At 42.1% G+C, this 21,548-nt stretch overlaps 1 protein-coding gene and 2 long non-coding RNA genes across 3 annotated transcripts; 2 read left to right on the top strand and 1 right to left on the bottom strand.

Moving 5' to 3' along the window:
• The first annotated feature begins 11,348 nt into the window (after positions 1–11,348).
• Positions 11,349–12,025, top strand: LOC143259291 (uncharacterized). Its single transcript, XR_013033111.1, has 2 exons — positions 11,349–11,760; positions 11,830–12,025. It is a non-coding gene; the product is annotated as an uncharacterized LOC143259291 (long non-coding RNA).
• Positions 12,015–17,609, bottom strand: LOC117223001 (uncharacterized). The gene is given in 3 exon segments (XM_033475085.2): positions 12,015–12,657; positions 12,722–12,893; positions 12,962–17,609. Coding segments are annotated over 2 exon segments (4,503 nt in total). The 5' UTR covers positions 17,348–17,609; the 3' UTR covers positions 12,015–12,657; positions 12,722–12,776.
• Positions 17,610–18,105: 496 nt separating this feature from the next.
• On the top strand, positions 18,106–20,748 carry LOC117223003 (uncharacterized). The gene is made up of 2 exons (XR_004490815.2): positions 18,106–18,231; positions 18,397–20,748. It is a non-coding gene; the product is annotated as an uncharacterized LOC117223003 (long non-coding RNA).
• The last annotated feature ends 800 nt before the right edge of the window (positions 20,749–21,548 follow it).

Raw genomic sequence — 21,548 nt, 5'->3', positions numbered from 1 at the left:
TATGTATTGTTAATTGGTGACTGTACTCGCTGCAATAGTAATAGTAGTTCTTGTAGTAGTAGTAGTATTTGGGCAGGCTTTGCCGCCCCAACGATCAGCGCAGATGGACACATCCGCGACTTGCAATAGCGTTGCGAAATAATCTCGCGTTGTTTCGCTACATTTTTAACAGAGATGAAAATTAGCGTCGCGAATAAAACCATCGCGATTATCATTAGCATCGAAATTAATTATTCAAAGTATAGCGTCGCGAATGAAAGATTCGCGATTTCATTTGGTTCGACATGCAAGAAGCGTCAAAGATAGCGTTGCGGCTAAGTACGCTCGCGTTTCAAGTTTGAAATTTTCGAAGATCATCAAAGTCCACTCGCTTTTGCATCTCTGTTCATTGAATTAGCGTCGCGACGACATAATCGCGTTGCAATAGTTTACCTTCCGACTTTTCAGGCGCCCATGCTGCAGCTGCAACGAAGGGCCTCGTCGCCCCAACAACAACTCGGATGGGCACATCCGCGACTTGCCATAGCGTTGCGAATTATTCACGCGTTGCTATAATTAATTTCGAACAGAAATCATAGCGTTGCGAATAAAATAGACGCGACTTTTCTTTGAATAATCAAGCACAATAGCTTTGAATATAGCGTTGCGAACTAATCGCGTTTCAACTTTGCAATTCTATCAGATTTCTCGAAGTCTACAGACTCGTTCTTTCCAGAAAGTAAAGTTATATCTTTCGGATTTCTGTTCGATGCATTAGCGTAGCGTCGAAATAATCGCGTTGCCAGTAGCTTCGTTCGTCTTTTCAGGCGCCCATTCCGCAGTTGCAACAATGGACCGAGGTCCCAACGATCAGCTGGGTTGGGCACATCGCGATTTTTCCATCCTAGCGTTGCGAAATGAATTATCGCGTTTTGTCTTCGAATTAGTTTCGAAGTTAGCGTTGCGAGAATAATCGCGTTGCAGTAGCTTCGTTCGTCTTTCAGAGCCCATGCCGCAGTTGCAACGCTCCGCAGTGCCAGGCATTCGCGATTTTCCTTAGAGTTGCGAGACGAAATTAACAACGCGTTGTGTTGGCGTCGCGAAAAATTGCCAACGCGTTGTGTTAGAGTTGCAAAAATTGCCAACGTGTTGTGTTAGAGTTGCAAAAATTGCCAACGCGTTGTGTTAGAGTAGCGAAATAAATGCCGCACTGCGAGTAGCCGTTCCAAGGATCGCAGCATCGTCTCGCAATCGTCGACGATTTCCTTTAGAGTTGCGTGAAAACAAATCAAAGTGCACGGGAGTTTTCGCTTTCGGATCTGACGAATTAACATCGGATTAATATTCAGACGAATTAACACGAATTAATATCGACATCTAATTCTCGTGGATTAGCGTCGCGCGAAAAATGAGTCCGCGTTTCTTTGCCACTTCCACTTTGATTTCCTCTCTGGCATCCAAAATCAAATCGTAATTCTTATATTCGCAGACAATATCTTTGCAAAGCAGTGGAAGATCGTCACCACAGGGAGCGAGAATATTTTATTCCTACCTTCGGACTTTTTTAGGCCAGGTCCGAGCACGTGGTGCAAATGCCCGAAAAACCACTGCGGGCAGTAGGAATTCATTTTTGCGATCCGAGAATTTACAAGTCGTAGCAGTTGGCGCAAAATCGCGACGCACGTTACTTATGTCCAAGTCTTCGAGCTCCTTCTGTCGAGATTATCATCCGCCGAGGGTTTATCATCCGCGAGGGAGAAACATCGGCCGAAAGATGAGTCTTAATTAATAATTGCGCGCGTCTTAGTTCATAATTGCCTGCGTCTTAGTCAAGCAGTGTTCTTAATGTAAGTTTGTTAGATTTCGTTTCCAATTATTTTCACACAAATTGCATTCGTCTGTGGGTTAACTTGACACTCCTGTGCTGGTTTTAGGTTTTCTATTTTATCCTGTCACCCTTTTTGTATTCAGACTAACCATTTTCAATCATTTTAGGTACATTACAGAGATTATCATCCGCCGTGGGATTATCATCCGTCGTGGGATTATCATCCGTCGTGGGATTATCATCCGTCGTGGGATGCGTTTTAATTTAGTGTTATTCCTCCGATAGGAGGTCCCTCAGGGGCTCGCTTGCGGGTGGGGCCCGCAAGTGAGTACGGGGGGTAGCGTCCCCGAGGTACCCGAGGCGCTTGTAGGTTGTTAGGGTTCTTAATTTAAGTTTGTTAAATTTTGTTTCCTCCATTCTCTCAAAAATTGCACTCGTGTGCGGGTTAGTTTGGCACTCGTGTGCTGGTTAGTGTGGCACTCGTGTGCTGGTCAGTGTGGCACTCGTGTCCTGGTCAGTGTGGCACTCGTGTGCTGGTCTTAGGTTTCCTATTTCACCTCGTCACTCATTTTGTTCAGACTAATTTGAAATCAATTATTTCAGGTTCCTTACAGATATTATCATCCGCCGTGGGATGCGTCTTAGTTTCCTTCATTTTCCCAAAAATTGCACTCGTGTGCGGGTTAGCTTGGCACCCCTGTGCTGGTCTTAGGTTTTCTATTTTGACTTGAATTCAGACTAACTTTAATTCAATCTTTTCAGGTTTATTACAGATATTATCATCCGCCGTGGGATTATCATCCGTCGTGGGATACGTCTTAACTAATAAGTGCGTGCGACTTAGTTGTTAAGTGCGTGCGAGTTAGTTAATAAGTGTATGTGAGTTAGTTTAAGATTCTTAACCTCTTGCCATACTGTAACGGGTCCAGCTTTTAATAAAGATTTCTCTTTAGAATGAATATTATTTTGCTCTTACAACTTTATCTAAATTTCTCTTCTTTTCACCACAATATTTAATTGCTCAAGAAGTGTAGTCTCACAGTAAACTCAAATTTTTTTCTCCTTCTGAGAAATAATTACAATCGAGAAAAATTTCTAGTCATCATAAATTTAAAGAGAATAGTATGGCAAGGGGTTAAGTTCCCTCAGGGGCCCCCGACCCACGGGAGCGCCCGTGGGGGGCACGGGGGGTAGCGTCCCCGAGGTACACGAGTCGCTAATTTCGCATATGTCCAGTAGTATTGCCTTAGCATTACTTTTTCGCGTCTCGTTTTTGACTCCGCCACAGCAGAAAGCTGTGGTGGCCTTGCTTGCGCAAACTCTTGGGTAAGTCCGGACACGTCTCGTGGTTCGACGAGTGACCATGCGGCATGGTGATTCGAACGCGGACCCTCCTGCTGGGGAGGCTCTCGCTTCGCGTATTCGCAATGTAAGACGTCCTTAGCTCTCTTTTGGGGGCGGGGCGCAGGGCGATCCGACTCATTGTAGGATGATCCAACTTTGGATCATTATTCCTCATGTGAAAACGGCGAGCATCGAGATCTGCGAGGCTCCTGATTTGTGCGAGCATTGTACGCGTCGCGTCACCCTCGACACAGTGCCTTCTGCACTGATTCGCAGTTGTTTCTCACTTTGAAAGAATCACTGCCTTCTGCACTGATTCATTTTGGTCCCCGTGGATCAGAGACTTCTTCTTTGATCCACTTGATCCGCAATAGTACTTAACATATGCGAACGAGTGAGTGTGTGGGTGTGTGCTAGCTAGCTGGCGAGCGAGTGTATTAGTTTATAAGTCGTCGTTGTAAGAAAGGAAGTCATAGCGAATTCCGGCTTCGTTCTGACTCCCTTTCGGGTCTCTAAAGCAGCAACCTCCTCGCGGTGAGACTCGGGCAATCGGTATCATCCTCGGTTCAAAAATTCTTGCGAATTGCAATGAATTTCTGAGTCGAGGATAATACCGAGCAAATAGCTGCAAATTTTTTATATTGTAAAATAGTGTGCATTGTAAAAGTATGTGGATTTATACTTCAAGTTAGGGCTCGAAATAATGTTTCGTTCGTAAATTGTTGAAATTGGTGTTCCTCCGATCGGAGGTCCCTCAGGGGCTCGCTTGCGGGTGGGGCCCGTGGACGAGTACGGGGGGTAGCGTCCCCGAGGAACCCGAGGCGCTTGTAGGTTGTTAGGGTTGTTAATTTAAGTTTGCTGAATTTCGTTTCCTCCATTCTCTCAAAATATGCACTCGTGTGCTGGTTTGTGTGGCACTCGTGTGCGGGTTAGCTTGGCACCCCTGTGCTGGTCTTAGGTTTTCTATTTTGACTTGAATTCAGACTAACTTTAATTCAATCTTTTCAGGTTTATTACAGATATTATCATCCGCCGTGGGATTTTCATCCGCCGTGGGATTATCATCCGTCGTGGGATTATCATCCGTCGTGGGATACGTCTTAATTAATAAGTGCGTGCGTCTTAGTTATTAAGTGCGTGCGACTTAGTTATTAAGTGCGTGCGAGTTAGTTAATAAGTGTATGTGAGTTAGTTTAAGATTCTTAACCTCTTGCCGTACTGTAACGGGTCCAGCTTTTAATAAAGATTTCTCTTTAGAATGAATATTATTTTGCTCTTACAACTTTATCTAAATTTCTCTTCTTTTCACCACAATATTTAATTGCTCAAGAAGTGTAGTCTCACAGTAAACTCAAATTTTTTTCTCCTTCTGAGAAATAATTACAATCGAGAAAAATTTCTAGTCATCATAAATTTAAAGAGAATAGTATGGCAAGGGGTTAAGTTCCCTCAGGGGCCCCCGACCCACGGGAGCGCCCGTGGGGGGCACGGGGGGTAGCGTCCCCGAGGTACACGAGTCGCTAATTTCGCATATGTCCAGTAGTATTGCCTTAGCATTACTTTTTCGCGTCTCGTTTTTGACTCCGCCACAGCAGAAAGCTGTGGTGGCCTTGCTTGCACAAACTCTTGGGTAAGTCCGGACACATCTCGATGTTCGTCGAGTGACCATGCGGCGTAGTGATTCGAACGCGGATCCTCCTTCTGGGAGGGCTCTCTCCTGGTCGCTGTTCGGCCAGTAATCCGTCCTTAGCTCTCTTTTGGGGGCGGGGCGTTGGGTGAGAAATGGTCACACAGGTTTACCTGTGTAGTCTCCCACCTAGTGCCGATTCAGACGGGTAAGGCGGCCTAAGTTAGTTTTAGGTCGCAGGGCGAGAAATGGCCACTCACTCCCAATGTGGGAGGATACAACTTTGGATCATCACTCCTCATGTGATCACGCCGGCCATCGCGATTTGCGAGGCTCCGGTCTTGTGCAAGCATTGTACGCGTCGCGTCACCCTGGACTCAGTGCCTTCTGCACTGACTCGCAGTTGTTTCTCACTTTGAAAGAATCACTGCCTTCTGCACTGATTCATTTTGGTCCCCGTGGATCAGAGACTTCTTCTTTGATCCACTTGGTCCGCGATAGTACTTGACATATGCGAACGAGTGAGTGTGTGGGTGTGTGCTAGCTAGCTGGCGAGCGTGTGTGTTTGTTTATAAGTCGTCGTTGTTAGAAAGGGAGCCATAGCGAATTCCGTCTTCGTTCTGACTCCCTTTCGGGTCTCTAAAGCAGCAACCTCCTCGCGGTGAGACTCGGGCAATCGGTATCATCCTCGGTTCAAAAATTCTTGCGAATTGCAATGAATTTCTGAGTCGAGGATAATACCGAGCAAATAGCTGCAAATTTTATATTGTAAAATAGTGTGTATTGTAAAAGTATGTGGATTTATACTTCAAGTTAGGGCTCGAAATAATGTTTCGTTCGTAAATTGTTGAAATTGGTGTTCCTCCGATCGGAGGTCCCTCAGGGGCTCGCTTGCGGGTGGGGCCCGTGGGCGAGTACGGGGGGTAGCGTCCCCGAGGAACCCGAGGCGCTTGTAGGTTGTTAGGGTTGTTAATTTAAGTTTGCTGAATTTCGTTTCCTCCATTCTCTCAAAATATGCACTCGTGTGCTGGTTTGTGTGGCACTCGTGTGCTGGTTTGTGTAGCACTCGTGTGCTGGTTTGTGTGGCACTCGTGTGCGGGTTAGCTTGGCACCCCTGTGCTGGTCTTAGGTTTTCTATTTTGACTTGAATTCAGACTAACTTTAATTCAATCTTTTCAGGTTTATTACAGATATTATCATCCGCCGTGGGATTTTCATCCGCCGTGGGATTTTCATCCGCCGTGGGATTATCATCCGTCATTATTATCGATACGTCTTAATTAATAAGTGCGTGCGACTTAGTTATTAAGTGCGTGCGACTTAGTTATTAAGTGCGTGCGAGTTAGTTAATAAGTGTATGTGAGTTAGTTTAAGATTCTTAACCTCTTGCTGTACTGTAACGGGTCCAGCTTTTAATAAAGATTTCTCTTTAGAATGAATATTATTTTGCTCTTACAACTTTATCTAAATTTCTCTTCTTTTCACCACAATATTTAATTGCTCAAGAAGTGTAGTCTCACAGTAAACTCAAATTTTTTTCTCCTTCTGAGAAATAATTACAATCGAGAAAAATTTCTAGTCATCATCAATTTAAAGAGAATAGTATGGCAAGGGGTTAAGTTCCCTCAGGGGCTCCCGACCCACGGGAGCGCCCGTGGGGGGCACGGGGGGTAGCGTCCCCGAGGTACACGAGTCGCTAATTTCGCATATGTCCAGTAGTATTGCCTTAGCATTACTTTTTCGCGTCTCGTTTTTGACTCCGCCACAGCAGAAAGCTGTGGTGGCCTTGCTTGCGCAAACTCTTGGGTAAGTCCGGACACGTCTCGTTGTTCGACGAGTGACCATGCGGCATGGTGATTCGAACGCGGACCCTCCTGCTGGGGAGGCTCTCGCTTCGCGTATTCGCAATGTAAGACGTCCTTAGCTCTCTTTTGGGGGCGGGGCGCAGGGCGATCCGACTCATTGTAGGATGATCCAACTTTGGATCATTATTCCTCATGTGAAAACGGCGAGCATCGAGATCTGCGAGGCTCCTGATTTGTGCGAGCATTGTACGCGTCGCGTCACCCTCGAGTCAGTGCCTTCTGTACTGACACGCCTTTGTTTCTTAGTTTCGAAGAATCGGAGCCTTCTGCTCTGATTCATTTCGGTCCCCGTGGATCAGAGACTTTTTCTTTGATCCACTTTGGTCCGCAATAGTACTTGGCATATGCGGATGAGTGCGTGTGTGGGAGTGTGTGATAGCTAGCTAGCGAGCGAGTGTATTAGTTTATAAGTCGTCGTTGTAAGAAAGGAAGTCATAGCGAATTCCGGCTTCGTTCTGACTCCCTTTCGGGTCTCTAAAGCAGCAACCTCCTCGCGGTGAGACCCGGGCAATCGGTATCATCCTCGGTTCAGGAAATATTGAGAATTGCAATGAATTTCTGGATCGAGGATGATACCGAGCAAATAGCTGTAAACTTTGTATTGTAACGAAGTATGTATTGTAAAAGTGTATGAATTTATATTATAAGTCAGAGCTCTAAATAATGTTTCGTTCGAAAAGTGTTGAAATTGTAATTCCTCCGATCGGAGGTCTCTCAGGGGCTCGCTTGCGGGAGGGGCCCGTGGGCGAGTACGGGGTGTAGCGTCCCCGAGGTACCCGAGGCGCTTGTAGGTTGCTAGGTTTCTTAATTTATGTTTGCTGAATTTCGTTTTCTCCATATTCACAAAATTTGCACTCGTGTGCTGGTTAGTTTGGCACTCGTGTGCTGGTCTTAGGTTTCCTATTTCGACTTGTCACCTATTTTGTATTCATACTAACTAGAATTCAATCTTTTCAGGTTCATTACAGATATTATCATCCGCCGTGGGATGCGTCTTAGTTTCCATAACTTTCGCAAAAATTGCACTCGTGTGCGGGTTAGCTTGGCACTCGTGTGCTGGTCTTAGGTTTTCTATTTCGACTTATATTCTGACTAACATAAATTCAATGGTTTCAGGTTTATTACAGATATTATCATCCGCCGTGGGATGCGCCGTTGGTTCCATATTTTCGCCAAAATTGTCCAAACTTTCTATAATATCGTTTCCTCCAGTTTCCCAAAAATTGCACTCGTGTGCGGGTTAGTTTGGCACTCGTGTGCTGGTCTTAGGTTTCCTAATTCGACTTGTCACCTATTTTGTATTGATACTAACTAGAATTAATTTATTTCAGGTTTATTACAGATATTATCATCCGCCGTGGGATTTTCATCCGCCGAGGGATTCGTATTATTCCCTCAGGGGCTCGCTTGCGGGAGGGGCCCGCAAGCGAGTACGGGGAGTAGCGTCCCCGAGGAACCCGAGGCGCTTGTAGGTTGTTAGGGTTTTTAATTTAAGTTTGTTAGATTTCATTCCTTCATTCTCTCAAAAAATGCACTCGTGTGCGGATTAGCTTGGCACTCGTGTGCTGGTTAGTTTGGCACTCGTGTGCTGGTCTTAGGTTTCCTATTTCGACTTATATTCTAACTAACTTGAATTCAATGGTTTCAGGTTTATTACAGATATTATCATCCGCCGTGGGATGCGTCGTAGGTTCCATATTTTCGCCAAAATTGTTCAAACTTTCCATAATTTCGTTTCCTCCAGTTTCCCAAAAATTGCACTCGTATGCGAGTTATTTTGGCACTCGTGTGCTGGTCTTAGGTTTCCCAATTCGACTTGTCACCTATTTTGTATTCATACTAACTAGAATTCAATCTTTTCAGGTTCATTACAGATATTATCATCCGCCGTGGGATTTTCACCCGCCGTGGGATTTTCACCCGCCGTGGGATTTTCACCCGCCGTGGGATTATCATCCGCCGAGGGATGCGTCTTAGTTAATAAGTGCGTGCGAGTTAGTTAATAAGTGTGTGTGACTTAGTTTAAGATTCTTAACCTCTTGCCTTACTTTAACGGGTCTAGCTTTTACTAAAGATTTGTCTTAAGAATGAACATTATTTTATTCTTTCAATTTCGTCTAAATTTCTCTTCTTTTCAATACAATATTTACTTGTTCAATGAAACGTAGTCTCACAATAATTAGAAATATTCTTCTCCTTCTGAGAAATAATTACAATCGGGAGAATTCTTGTCATCATAAATTTAGAGAGCATGATACGGCAAGGGGTTAAGTTTCCTCAGGGGCCCCCGACCCACGGGAGCGCCCGTGGGCGGCACGGGGGGTAGCGTCCCCGAGGTACCCGAGCCGCTAATTTCGCATATGTCGAGTATTATTGCCTTAGCTTTATTTTTTCGCGTCTCGTCTTTGACTCCGCCACAGCAGAAAGCTGTGGCGGCCTTGCTTGCGCAATCTCTTGGGTAGATACGAACACTTCTCGATGTTCGACGAGTGATCATGCGGAGTGAAAGCTCTTCCCTAGTCGCTGTTCGGCCAGTAATCCGCCCTTAGCTCCTATGAGGGGCGGGGTGTTGGGTGAGAAATGGTCACACAGGTTTACCTGTGTAGTCTCCCACCTAGTGCCGATTCAGACGGGTAAGGCGGCCTAAGTTAGTTTTAGGTCGCAGGGCGAGAAATGGCCACTCACTCCCAATGTGGGAGGATACAACTTTGGATCATCACTCCTCATGTGATCACGCCGGCCATCGCGATTTGCGAGGCTCCGGTCTTGTGCAAGCATTGTACGCGTCGCGTCACCCACGACTCAGTGCCTTCTGCACGGACTCGCAGTTGTTTCTCACTTTGAAAAAATCACTGCCTTCTGCACTGATTCATTTTGGTCCCCGTGGATCAGAGACTTCTTCTTTGATCCACTTGATCCGCAATAGTACTTAACATATGCGAACGAGTGAGTGTGTGGGTGTGTGCTAGCTAGCTGGCGAGCGAGTGTATTAGTTTATAAGTCGTCGTTGTAAGAAAGGAAGTCATAGCGAATTCCGGCTTCGTTCTGACTCCCTTTCGGGTCTCTAAAGCAGCAACCTCCTCGCGGTGAGACTCGGGCAATCGGTATCATCCTCGGTTCAAAAATTCTTGCAAATTGCAATGAATTTCTGAGTCGAGGATGATACCGAGCAAATAGCTGCAAATTTTATATTGTAAAATAGTGTGCATTGTAAAAGTATGTGGATTTATACTTCAAGTTAGGGCTCGAAATAATGTTTCGTTCGTAAATTGTTGAAATTGGTGTTCCTCCGATCGGAGGTCCCTCAGGGGCTCGCTTGCGGGTGGGGCCCGTGGGCGAGTACGGGGGGTAGCGTCCCCGAGGAACCCGAGGCGCTTGTAGGTTGTTAGGGTTTTTAATTTAAGTTTGTTAGATTTCGTTTCCTTCATTTTCTCAAAACATGCACTCGTGTGCTAGTTTGTGTGGCACTCGTGTGCTGGTTAGCTTGGCACTCGTGTGCTGGACTTAGGTTTTCTATTTCGACTTGAATTCAGACTAACTTTAATTCAATCTTTTCAGGTTTATTACAGATATTATCATCCGCCGTGGGATTTTCATCCGCCGTGGGATTATCATCCGTCGTGGGATACGTCTTAATTAATAAGTGCGTGCGACTTAGTTATTAAGTGCGTGCGACTTAGTTATTAAGTGCGTGCGAGTTAGTTAATAAGTGTATGTGAGTTAGTTTAAGATTCTTAACCTCTTGCCGTACTGTAACGGGTCCAGCTTTTAATAAAGATTTCTCTTTAGAATGAACATTATTTTGCTCTTACAACTTCATCTAAATTTCTCTTCTTTTCACCACAATATTTAATTGCTCAAGAAGTGTAATCTCACAATAAAATAAAATTTTCTTCTCCTTCTGAGAAATAATTACAGCCGGGAAATTTCTAGTCATCATAAATTTAAAGAGAATGGTATGGCAAGGGGTTAAGTTCCCTCAGGGGCCCCCGACCCACGGGAGCGTCCGTGGGAGGCACGGGGGGTAGCGTCCCCGAGATACCCGAGTCGCTAATTTCGCATATGTCCAGTAGTATTGCCTTAGCATTACTTTTTCGCGTCTCGTTTTTGACTCCGCCACAGCAGAAAGCTGTGGTTGCCTTGCTTGCGCAAACTCTTGGGTAAGTCCGGACACATCTCGATGTTCGACGAGTGACCATGCGGCGTAGTGATTCGAACGCGGACCCTCCTGCTGGGGAGGCTCTCGCTTCGCGTATTCGCAATGTAAGACGTCCTTAGCTCTCTTTTGGGGGCGGGGCGCAGGGCGATCCGACTCATTGTAGGATGATCCAACTTTGGATCATTATTCCTCATGTGAAAACGGCGAGCATCGAGATCTGCGAGGCTCCTGATTTGTGCGAGCATTGTACGCGTCGCGTCACCCTCGAGTCAGTGCCTTCTGTACTGACACGCCTTTGTTTCTTAGTTTCGAAGAATCAGAGCCTTCTGCTCTGATTCATTTTGGTCCCCGTGGATCAGAGACTTCTTCTTTGATCCACTTGGTCCGCAATAGTACTTAACATATGCGAACGAGTGAGTGTGTGGGTGTGTGCTAGCTAGCTGGCGAGCGTGTGTGTTAGTTTATAAGTCGTCGTTGTAAGAAAGGGAGCCATAGCGAATTCCGTCTTCGTTCTGACTCCCTTTCGGGTCTCTAAAGCAGCAACCTCCTCGCGGTGAGACCCGGGCAATCGGTATCATCCTCGGTTCAGAAAATCTTGCGAATTGCAATGAATTTCTAGATCGGGGATGATACCGAGCTAATAGCTGCTAATTTTGAATTCTGTTATTGATATTTTCTAATCGTAGATGACGTTATTGTGTGTGTGTGTGTGTGTGTGTGTGTGTGTGTGTGTGTGTGTGTGTTACGTTTATTGATAATTAATTTATAGAAATTTTATTGTATTCCTTATATGAAAAGAAAAAAGAGAAGTGGAAATACAAAGAGAAGTAAAATTGTAGAGGAATTGCTAAAAGGAAAGTGAAATGATATTGCAAAGAATTACAAAGGAATCGTTTTAAGAGAAGAGGATGATGATGCACAATATATGATGAACTATAAGGACAAGTTCCTGATATAGGTGATTGTCTGACTTTGTGGTTTTCAATTGAATCAACAAAGTATGTTAATTAGCTCACTTTTCTTGCAGATCTCTCTAAAAAAAAAATGGATGACAAAAAATTTAGCACCTAAATATAAGTCGAAAAATTTGAACTTAACGAAACGTGAGTTACTTTAACGCTTTGGTATCAATTACATTAAATAACTTTATACATTAAGTAGCAATATTCCGAGTAAAATAGTTTTAAATAAAAATAATTTTATACAATACGATTACAACACTATACCAATTTTATTTGTTATTTATTAATTACTGCATTGTAGATAAGAATTCTCGAATAAAATCATTGTCTTGAATCACAGATTGAACATTATTTAGTACATTTATTTATATTCTTTAAAATAAATTATGTTAGCCCGCGCGTTACTACTAAATTGCAAATATTGATAAAATTAAACTTAAACTTTCATCGATCAATGTAAGCAGAAATTAAACAAGAGTTCATTTGCAAGTTTTTGACATTTATGCGCGTATGCGATGGAAAGTATCATATAATAAAATTCTTATTTTATTGTTTCTTATATTCGCATAGTTTGGTTTTATTAAAGTGCGCGTTAATTGTACTCGGCTGATCAACATTTTATGTTCTATTAAAATACTGTCGCATGAAACTAGATTGCTCGCGTCATCTAAACTTTAAAATAGTTTAATTAAATTAAGTAAACTGAATGACTAAAATATCTTTTTCTGTAACGAAGCTTCAAGCGGTTGTAAAACAATGGTCTCCGACGTCTGTATCAATTCTTACAACCTATCTATCTCCATTTCTAGTTCTTTGATATGTCAGTTCCGAAAACAGCACAACTCTTTCATTATTGTCTTCTCTTTCTTGATTTTCTTGACTTTCACGCGATCCTGTATAAACAAAGATTCAAAGTTTTGCACTACAAATTGGAGTATGCTAGACATTATAACTTACTCTCAACAACACCACTGTTAGTACTGCTGAAACGCATTGTCTTCACCGTTATCGTCTAACAACCCTGATCTTTTCTGTTTTCGCGCCAACGTCTACAGACATCGCATTCCCATGGGTTCACATCGTTTATGGTTTTCTGAAGCTTCTGAATTCCTAAACTCAACTCTGCGTTCTGTAAGAAACGATTTAAATGAAAAATTCGTTGATATTAGAAGCAGAAGACCCTTTACTTATTCATACCTTATTACGGAAGGCGAACAACTGTTCCTCCAGTTCCTTACACTTCCTCCGATATGGGAAATTTTCAGATTGAATCTGAATTTCCAACGCAGCCAGCTTCTCATTCTTCGACATCAGTTGCAGCTCCAGATCCTGAATCTTCTTTTCAAGTACCTGTGATTTATCGTTCTCTTCGGTGACGTTATGTCGCAATTGCTTCTTCACGTGCTCGTCACTCGTGATGGTATCATTCCACAATTGATAATCAAATTCTCCAATACCGTTGTTGATGCTCTTGTTACTTCTAGGCCGCTTTTGAAGCTCTCCGATCTCGCTCTTCAACTTATTGTTCTCTTCCTTCATGATCTTCAGGGTCTCCTTCAGCTTCGAGATCTCGATGTCTCGCTCGTGGATGGTCGACGCACACTTTCCAAGCTCGATGTCCAGATCTTTATTTTTCGACGCCAAATCTCGTATCTTGTTGGCGTACTCCTTCAGATTCTTCTCTTTCTGGTTTAGTTCAGATGTTCGACCTTCTAGTTCGTATGTGATCTTGTTCTCATCGTGAAGCGAGTCGTCTAGTTTTTCTAGCTTCACTCTCACCTCCAAGTGTGATTCGTCCAGTTTATTCTTATACAGTTGCAGTGCCTTCATTACCTCGAAGTTCTCCTTCGATAGGTTGTCGCACTGCCGTCTCGAGTCCGCCAACGCCTTCATGATCTCGTACTTCTCACCCTGAAGTTCGGTGACCCGGTTCCATGCGCCTTCCAAGTTGCTAGGCTCCTTCTTGCTAGAGTCCCTGGACTGGTCCATTATCGATGTGTCCCGTATTGAAATGTTCGCGTCGCTGCTGTTTAGTTTTGTCTCTGTACACCTCTTCGAGCTGATCAGCTTGTTTTGCAGGTCAAGGTTCTCCCTCTTCAATATCCGAATCACGTTCTTGTTCTGTCGCGTCTTGACGTCGTCATCGCTTGACGTCTTCTCTCTATACATCTGCAGCCTCATCCTTAGAGTTTCAACCTGGTCATGAAGCTTCTCGTTCTCTTCGTTTAGGCTATCCACCTTCTCCTCCAGCTCTCCGATGCGGGTATTCTCGGTGAAACGAGAATGTAGCTTGCTCTCGAGCTCAGAGATCTCGACGCTTCGCTCCTTGATGATCGCCGCGTAGTCCTCCAGCGCCTCGTTCAGTTCCTTGTTCTTTTCCTGAAGCTGTTGCACCTGGCTAGCGTACTCGTTAATCTTTTTTTCCTGTTGAGTCAGCTGCAGCTTCTTGTACTCTAGCTCGAGAGCGATGGTATTTTTCTCGAGCAGAACCTCGTCGAGCTTGCTCTCATGCGACGACATATTTAAAACATCGTACTTGATCTCATACGAGGATAAGGTCTTTTTGATCTCGGTGTTCTCCTGCAACAGCAAATCGTACATGGCCTTAGTATCGATCAGTTGCGTTAGAGTCTGGTTCCTGATTTCCTGGAGCTCCATCACGCGATTGCTCGCGCCCTCCAAATTACTCTCCAGCCTTTTGTTCTTCTCCTTCAACTCCTCTATCGCTGCCTCAGCTCTGATCTTGCTGGTGCTGCATCTGACCTTCCGTTCCAATCTAGCGTTCTTCTGCTGGAATTCCTCGTACTTCTCTCTCAACTCGTTCAGTTCCTCTATCATAGCGACGTTCCTGTTGTTCAGCTGTTTGCTCAGCCCGGCGTTTTTGATTTCCTCCTCCTTAAGTTTGTCCTTGATCGTTTCGAGTTGCTCCTCCTTCTCCGTCTTCAATTCCTTGATTTCCTGCCTGCATCGCTCTATGATTACTTTCTGGTCGCCGACATGATCTTTCAGCATCTCGTATTCCGGCAGGATAGCCTCAAGTTTAGTTCTGTACTCGGACAACGAGTCGCATTTACTCTTCAAGATCGCCGAAATGTCTTCCATATGCGCAGTTTTCTGATCCAACTGCTGACACACTTCGTTGTAAGCCTCTGTCAGCTGTTCGAGTTCCGCTCTTATTATCTTCACGTTCTGATTGCTCTTCTTGATCTGGGCCGTGTTCGCTTCAATGATGTTCTTCAGCTGCTTCTCGTTGACCTCGAGCCCCTCCACGACACTGTTCATCTCCAGGTTCTTCGTCTTGTAACAGTCCAGGGCACGAGTGAGCTCGTTGATTTTCTTCTCGTATATCTCGCTTTCTGCCTTGAGCTTCGATTGAAACTCCAGCTCGTTCTTCTTAAATATTTCTTGCAATTCTTTTTCCCTCTTCTGAGCCACGATGATCGCATCCTCCTGCTTGCTGTCAGTCTTCTCGTACTCTGCCTGCAAGTTGTGCAAATCTATCTCGAGTGTTTTTGTGTTTTCTCTGAGTACCTCATTCTCACGGGAGCACTCCCTAAGAAGACAGTCCAGCTGAGAGATCTTGTTCTCATATTTCTTTTGGCTGTGCTCCCGTTCCGTCAGTTCTGTCTGCAACTTCTCGATCTCGCTCTCCAGTTCCCTCGCCCAGGTTGTTGCACGTTTTTCCGTATCTGCGCTTTGCTGTATCTCGTCCTCTAATATCCGTTTCTCCCCTTCATATGTTTCTCGCATAGATTTGATCATTTCCTGTTCTTTTGAGACCAGAGTCTGCAGTAGAATTAGAAAGATCTCGTTCACAGATTGTTTAGAGATTTCCACGGAGTTGATGCTGCACTTGAGAGATCTCAACTCATTCATCATGCACAGCCTGATGTCGCTTAGCTCCTCATTCAGCTTCTCCTCGATACTCTTCAGTTCGTTCAGTTCCTGTTTCAACTTCAGATTCTCGTCAACGTACCTGTTTAATGTGTCGTTCAACATTCGAAGATTGTTCGTGGATTCTTCGCCGTGATGCTGATACTGCATGGACATTGAGTCAAATTCGCTCTTGTACCTCGCTTCTAAGTGCTTCTCTTGCTTACTCCGATGATAGAGCTGTTCCGCATGAACGCCATTCTCTTGAAACTCTTCGCAGCTATTTTCGACAGCTATTTTCGACAGAGCCTGCTGGTCTGACTCTTCACGTTGCTTGCTCAATAACTCCAACTCTTCCATGTACTTGTTGTCCATAGTGTTTGTAATCGGCAAGTCATTTTTCAAGGACTCAATCAACGCGGTCTTATTGTCCCATTCAACCTTCAATTCTTCCAATTCCAGCTCTAAAGTCAATCTCTGACTTTCAAGCATCTTCGCTCGAGCAGAGAACTGCTCGAGTTCCTCGCTCATGTTGGCCAGATCGCTCTTGAGAACCTGTATCTTCTTCGTCGCGATGTTCTCTTTCATATACAGCTTCTGTTTCAGTTCCTCGTTGTTGGTTCTCAAGCCATTGTTCTCCTTCAACAAGCTCGCCTTTTCGCCTGTAAACTGATTCAGCATAACCGTAACGTTTGTATTGTTCTTCCTCAACTCATTTATGTCAACCTTCAGTTTGATCATATGGCTCTGAATCTGGTCCAACCTGCAACTGTTCTTTTCGATATGTTTTTTTGGAGTAAATGTCGATTCTTCGTCGATAGCCAGTTCATTGTGTAGCTGTTCGAGCTCGTTGAACTTATCCTCATACAGGGTAGTTAGCATCTGCAGATCATTGTTCAAGGTCCGGACCCTCTCCTCGACAAAGCTAACATCCATATTGTCGACGAAACTGGCCTTTTGAAACAGTTCATGGCTGCTTGTGTTCAGTTCTTGGTTGATCTTGTTCTTTAGGATCTCAGCGTCCTCGTACTTTCGGTCGAACTTCCTCTGGTGATCATCGATCTTCTGGTTCAGTGTCTTGGCCTCCAATTTCAGAGCACTTCGACTCTTGTTCAGGTTCTTCAGATGAGTGCATTGATTGCAAGATGTTAACTTCAAGTTGCTTAGGTTTTTGTTCAGTCGGGTCAGTCTATTGATCTTTTCCTCCATAGTTGCAACCTTATCGGCAAGTGTCAGAACCTCATGATCATCTCCCTGAAGGAGCTCCTTACAGATGCTCCCCGCGCTATCGTCGAGTAGTTTCTCATTACGAGAACTGTCGAGATCTTGGATAGTCTTCGAGAGTTTCGTATTCTCTTCACACAATGTCGTCACCTTTGTCTTTAGTTTTATGATTTCCGCTTTCAGCAGATTGTTTTCCAATTGAAGATCGTTCGTAGTATCTCCGGTGGGACTTTTGATCGTCTCCAAGGATTGCTCCATCTTTATCTTCAGTATCTCATGCTTCTCCTTCACTTCGTCGATCTCTTCGATCTTATCCATCAAATCGGTAGAGAGTTCGTCGTACTCCGCCTATAAACACTTGTTCCTCTCCACGAGAGTAGCTATCTTCTCCTTGTACATGCACTCGTGATCGAACTTGCTCTCCTTGTGTCCTTCAGCTCCTTGTTCTTCTTGGTAAATGTCAACGATCGTAGCAGACAACCACATTTAACTTGACTAATATCACTGAACAGCTTTCATTTGAATTTAAACTTCTCGTCATCAGATTGGCTGGCTCGATCATAGATCTATTATGAACGAGATAGAAGAGAATAAACGAATACGCAAGAGCCATCTATAGAAAAATATATAGCCATTGCGCAGCCGCCTTAATACTTCGTAAATGTGAATCCGCCTTGTTATTTTGATATTCCAAAGATCAATCTCTAATGCGCATATTGACATCTGGCGTTTTCATGCATAATACTGTAGACACTATTCCCGAAGTTTGAATTTATCCTCAACCTCTTCGTCTGTTTTGAAATCTTTCTTGAGTTTTTGTTTTTTTTTCATCAACTGCATGATTTTGTTCAACTTTGTCTGTGAAATCATATGTTTACAATAGTTTTCATACTGTATCTTTTTGATATTTTAAAGTATGCAACACCTGCTATCTTTTTCACTGTAACTAGTTGAATTAATAAGGCTATGTAAGTACATAACTATCCTCCACATTGTCAGGATATTCAGAAATATGCTTTTTAACACTCTGCTCAATGGCATTTTCCATCAACAGAGATTTTCTGAATGCTGCAATTTGTCTGAAATCAGGTTCAAAACGAAACACGTGGAATATATTATATTTATGGAATATATCGTATTATAAATATTATTTGACAAGTACAGGAACAGAAATGATTTGCTTACTTCTCTGGAGTTAAACTCCTGAAACAGTTCTCTCAGCTACCGCTGCTTTTGATTACGAAAACTTGTTTTTCCGACATTTTCAATGATATTCTCATCGCTGTCAGAAATCACGAACTAACTTCCCTTATCAGAAATCTGAAAGCGAATCACGCTACTGATTGAAACTTCCATCTATCTGAACGTATGTAAGTTTCATTGCTTTAAAATCACACGAATTTACATAAGTACATATTTTACGAGTAACCAACCTTTATTTTCCTGCTGAATTTACTTCGAAAATAAATAATCATTCTATCAGAATCAGACATTGAAATTTTACCAAAATATTATTTAGCGATGCTTACTATTAGTTTAGTGGGCGACGAGCAGCAACGAGCGCCAATATGTGCATCGAAGATTGGAGAATACAGTACATAATATGTACTTCAAGTTTTGCAAGACTCTCCGATCGCAACGCGCTCCGATAGCGAGGATACGATTGGAAATTGCTTTGCTCTGATTAGCTGACCGATTGGATGCACAGTAAACTGGCAGGATGCTTGCAAAAGCTAAGGGAGGTAGCAAAATCGTGCAAAACCTGAATTTGAATCTGTCTTTTTCTACGAAGTGGTTTCATGCTCAGCAGTAATAGATGCTGCTTTCAGATATATAGTATATGCTCTAAGTGTATGGTTTAGGAGTGCATTCCCCATATGGTGTTCTCACATTCCCACGGACTTAGCCGTGGATAAGCGTGGTCATTCCCTTAAATGTCACGTGACTACATCCGTGACGTCATGGATGAGCAATTCAGCAGAGTAAGGGTAGAGGGCAGTGAAGTTGACCAACGAAAGTGAACAATCACAACCGTGGAAACATTCTTGGCAACAATCCTGCCCTCTATCCCTATTCTTCCGAACTGCTCATCCGTGACATCACGGATAGAACACGTGTCAATTGTAGGAATGCACTGCACAGCAACGGTAACGATGTTCAAGCTCAAGCCTGTTCAGGACCATGTGGTCAGGAAACACATGTGGTCCTGCAACAAGAAACAATTGAGAAGCTTTCTGTGTTGAAGAAGGAAGTTGAAAATATAACATTACAGAGAAGCAGATTGAAAGAGAAGATGCAACTGAAATAGATTCACGATACGATGGCTGAGAAGAGCGATTTGGACGGCATTGATGCCGAATTGTGATCCCAACTGATGCAACGAACTTCCGAATCGTCAATTGTGAATGTATCGAAACAGGCTGAAAGTCAGAATGTGATACGGACTATCTCTGTATTCGAAAAACAGCTTGAAAGCAACTGTTTTCACGAAAATGAAACAAATAATCCGTGAGTCACATTGGATACGAATAAATATTAAGTTATTCTCGTCGAATAATGCTACGAGCTTTTTCGTGATTCGATTGGAGTACATTACTTAACATAAACGTATTGGATAGCGTGAAGGTTGCGATTAAAGGAAGACCGTTGATTAAATGTGAGCAAGACAGAAATGTGTAAATGGAACTGAGTTTGTTATAGCATCACACATGTGTTTAATGGCTAATGCTACAATTGCTGGTTCCTCTAACATGCCCATCATTATGTATGTTTTGCCAAAACTTGTTTCCCCATAAGCAAGCACAGTTCAATTGATTCCATTTACAGCATCAACAATGGGCTTTACTATACTATCGAATACACCTGAATTCGATGCATTCGTATAAAAAATATGATCTGAATCCACCATCTCCATACTTCTTCAGCTCTGTGTCGATCAACACAATAGAATTTCCTTGAACTGTCCATTGTATCTGCACATTTCTGTCTTGCTCACATTTAATCAATGGTCTTACTTTAATTGCAACCTTTACGCTATCCAATATGTTTATGTTAAGTAATGTATTCCAATCAAATCATGAAAAAGCTCATAATCATATCCAGTGTGACCCACGAACTATATTTTTCATTTTCGCAAGAAACAGCCTGTTTCAATATATCCACAGTCGACAATTCGGAAGTTCGTTGCATCAGTTGGGATCGCAATTTGGTATTACTATCTTCCAATTGGTTCTTTTACTAATTAATAGTTCGGAGATAAATCTTTGAATGGACATGCACATTTCAGCATTCTGTAAAATACTCTAACAGTCTCCTGTATGTATGCTTCCAACAAAAATTTAAGCAACATGTTACACCGATGCGTATTCTTCAGTGTAGATAATAAGTGTATGTAATAAGAATAGAGTTTTGTGAAAAATTGCCCTAACAGGTTTAAGAAGAAGATAAAAGCACGTACATTAAAAATTTATGTGGAAGAAGTACTAACATTTAACATATACTACTGTTAAAATTAAATTATCGTAACAGAAGAATTTGTACCCTGATAATCGACCTGGTAAGAACAGTTCAAAAGTAAATCTTTTTATTATGGCGTTTGAAGATCTGTTTTGGAGATAAAATAAAACATTTTTATTTTGAGTTAAAACTGTTTCAAATAACTTGAAATAAAAGACATTCTTATAAAATCATTAAACTTTTATGAAATGATATGCAAATCATATATTAAGTTTGGAAACATATGTTTATTAACAAGATTTAAGATTACTTTATTAAATATATTTTTAATATAAATATAATTCCTACAAATTTTATACGATACTAACTATTTTATACAAATGTGTAAGTAAAAAAATAAAAAATAATTAAAACCCCCATATTAGCATTAACTAACTATATTTCTTCAATGGCGAAATAAACTATTCTTTAAGTTTAATTTTTGTAAACTGAATTATCTATTAATTACATGTACACATTTATTAATAACTCTTTTGTAATTACTCATTAATAAATCGTTTAATAAATATGCGTATTATTAAAATTTATATTTTTATTAAATGTATTCAAATTATTTCTTTTAGATTCATTGCATTTATTTATTAATTACGTACTAAACACATACGATTAACACATAAACATTTCTGCAACAGAAACAAATTCAGAATTGTGGTTATGAGATCAATAATGGCAACATAAAATTGATATGTATTGAAAGTATTTTTCAAATTGTTTTCGTAATATAGCTTTGTTGTCGATGTTTTATAGTAGTATAGCATTTAATAGGAAAGTAAATCTTTTTTATTGTAAGAATACTTTTATAGTTTTTATTAATATCGCGTATATAATTCCATTAATCACGAAAAGCTGTTACATTAAAAAAAGTATTTCAGGGATGTTAAATTTTTGAATTTCTTCCATAGGGTAATTCTTCAATTAAAAATTAAATTTATTGTTAAAATACTTCTGCGAATATCATGTAGCAGATCTTAATCTAAGGAATATCTGAAAATATGATGCCTTTGAGTTTGTGTCTTTGTTAAGCAAAGATACTCAACATATATGAATTTTTATAATATTATCAATAGTTTTACTTACTGGATGTAGCATACAGAAATATTTAACAATTGTTACATAAAGTTTGTAGGTAACAAAATTCTTCATTTTTTATATCTTGAATTTGCCTATAAAA

Source organism: Megalopta genalis, chromosome 4 (genome assembly GCF_051020955.1).
Source record: "Megalopta genalis isolate 19385.01 chromosome 4, iyMegGena1_principal, whole genome shotgun sequence".
Taxonomy (NCBI): Eukaryota; Metazoa; Arthropoda; class Insecta; order Hymenoptera; family Halictidae; genus Megalopta; species Megalopta genalis.
Note: the sequence above shows the minus strand (reverse complement) of the source record. Positions and strands in the feature narration are given on the sequence as shown.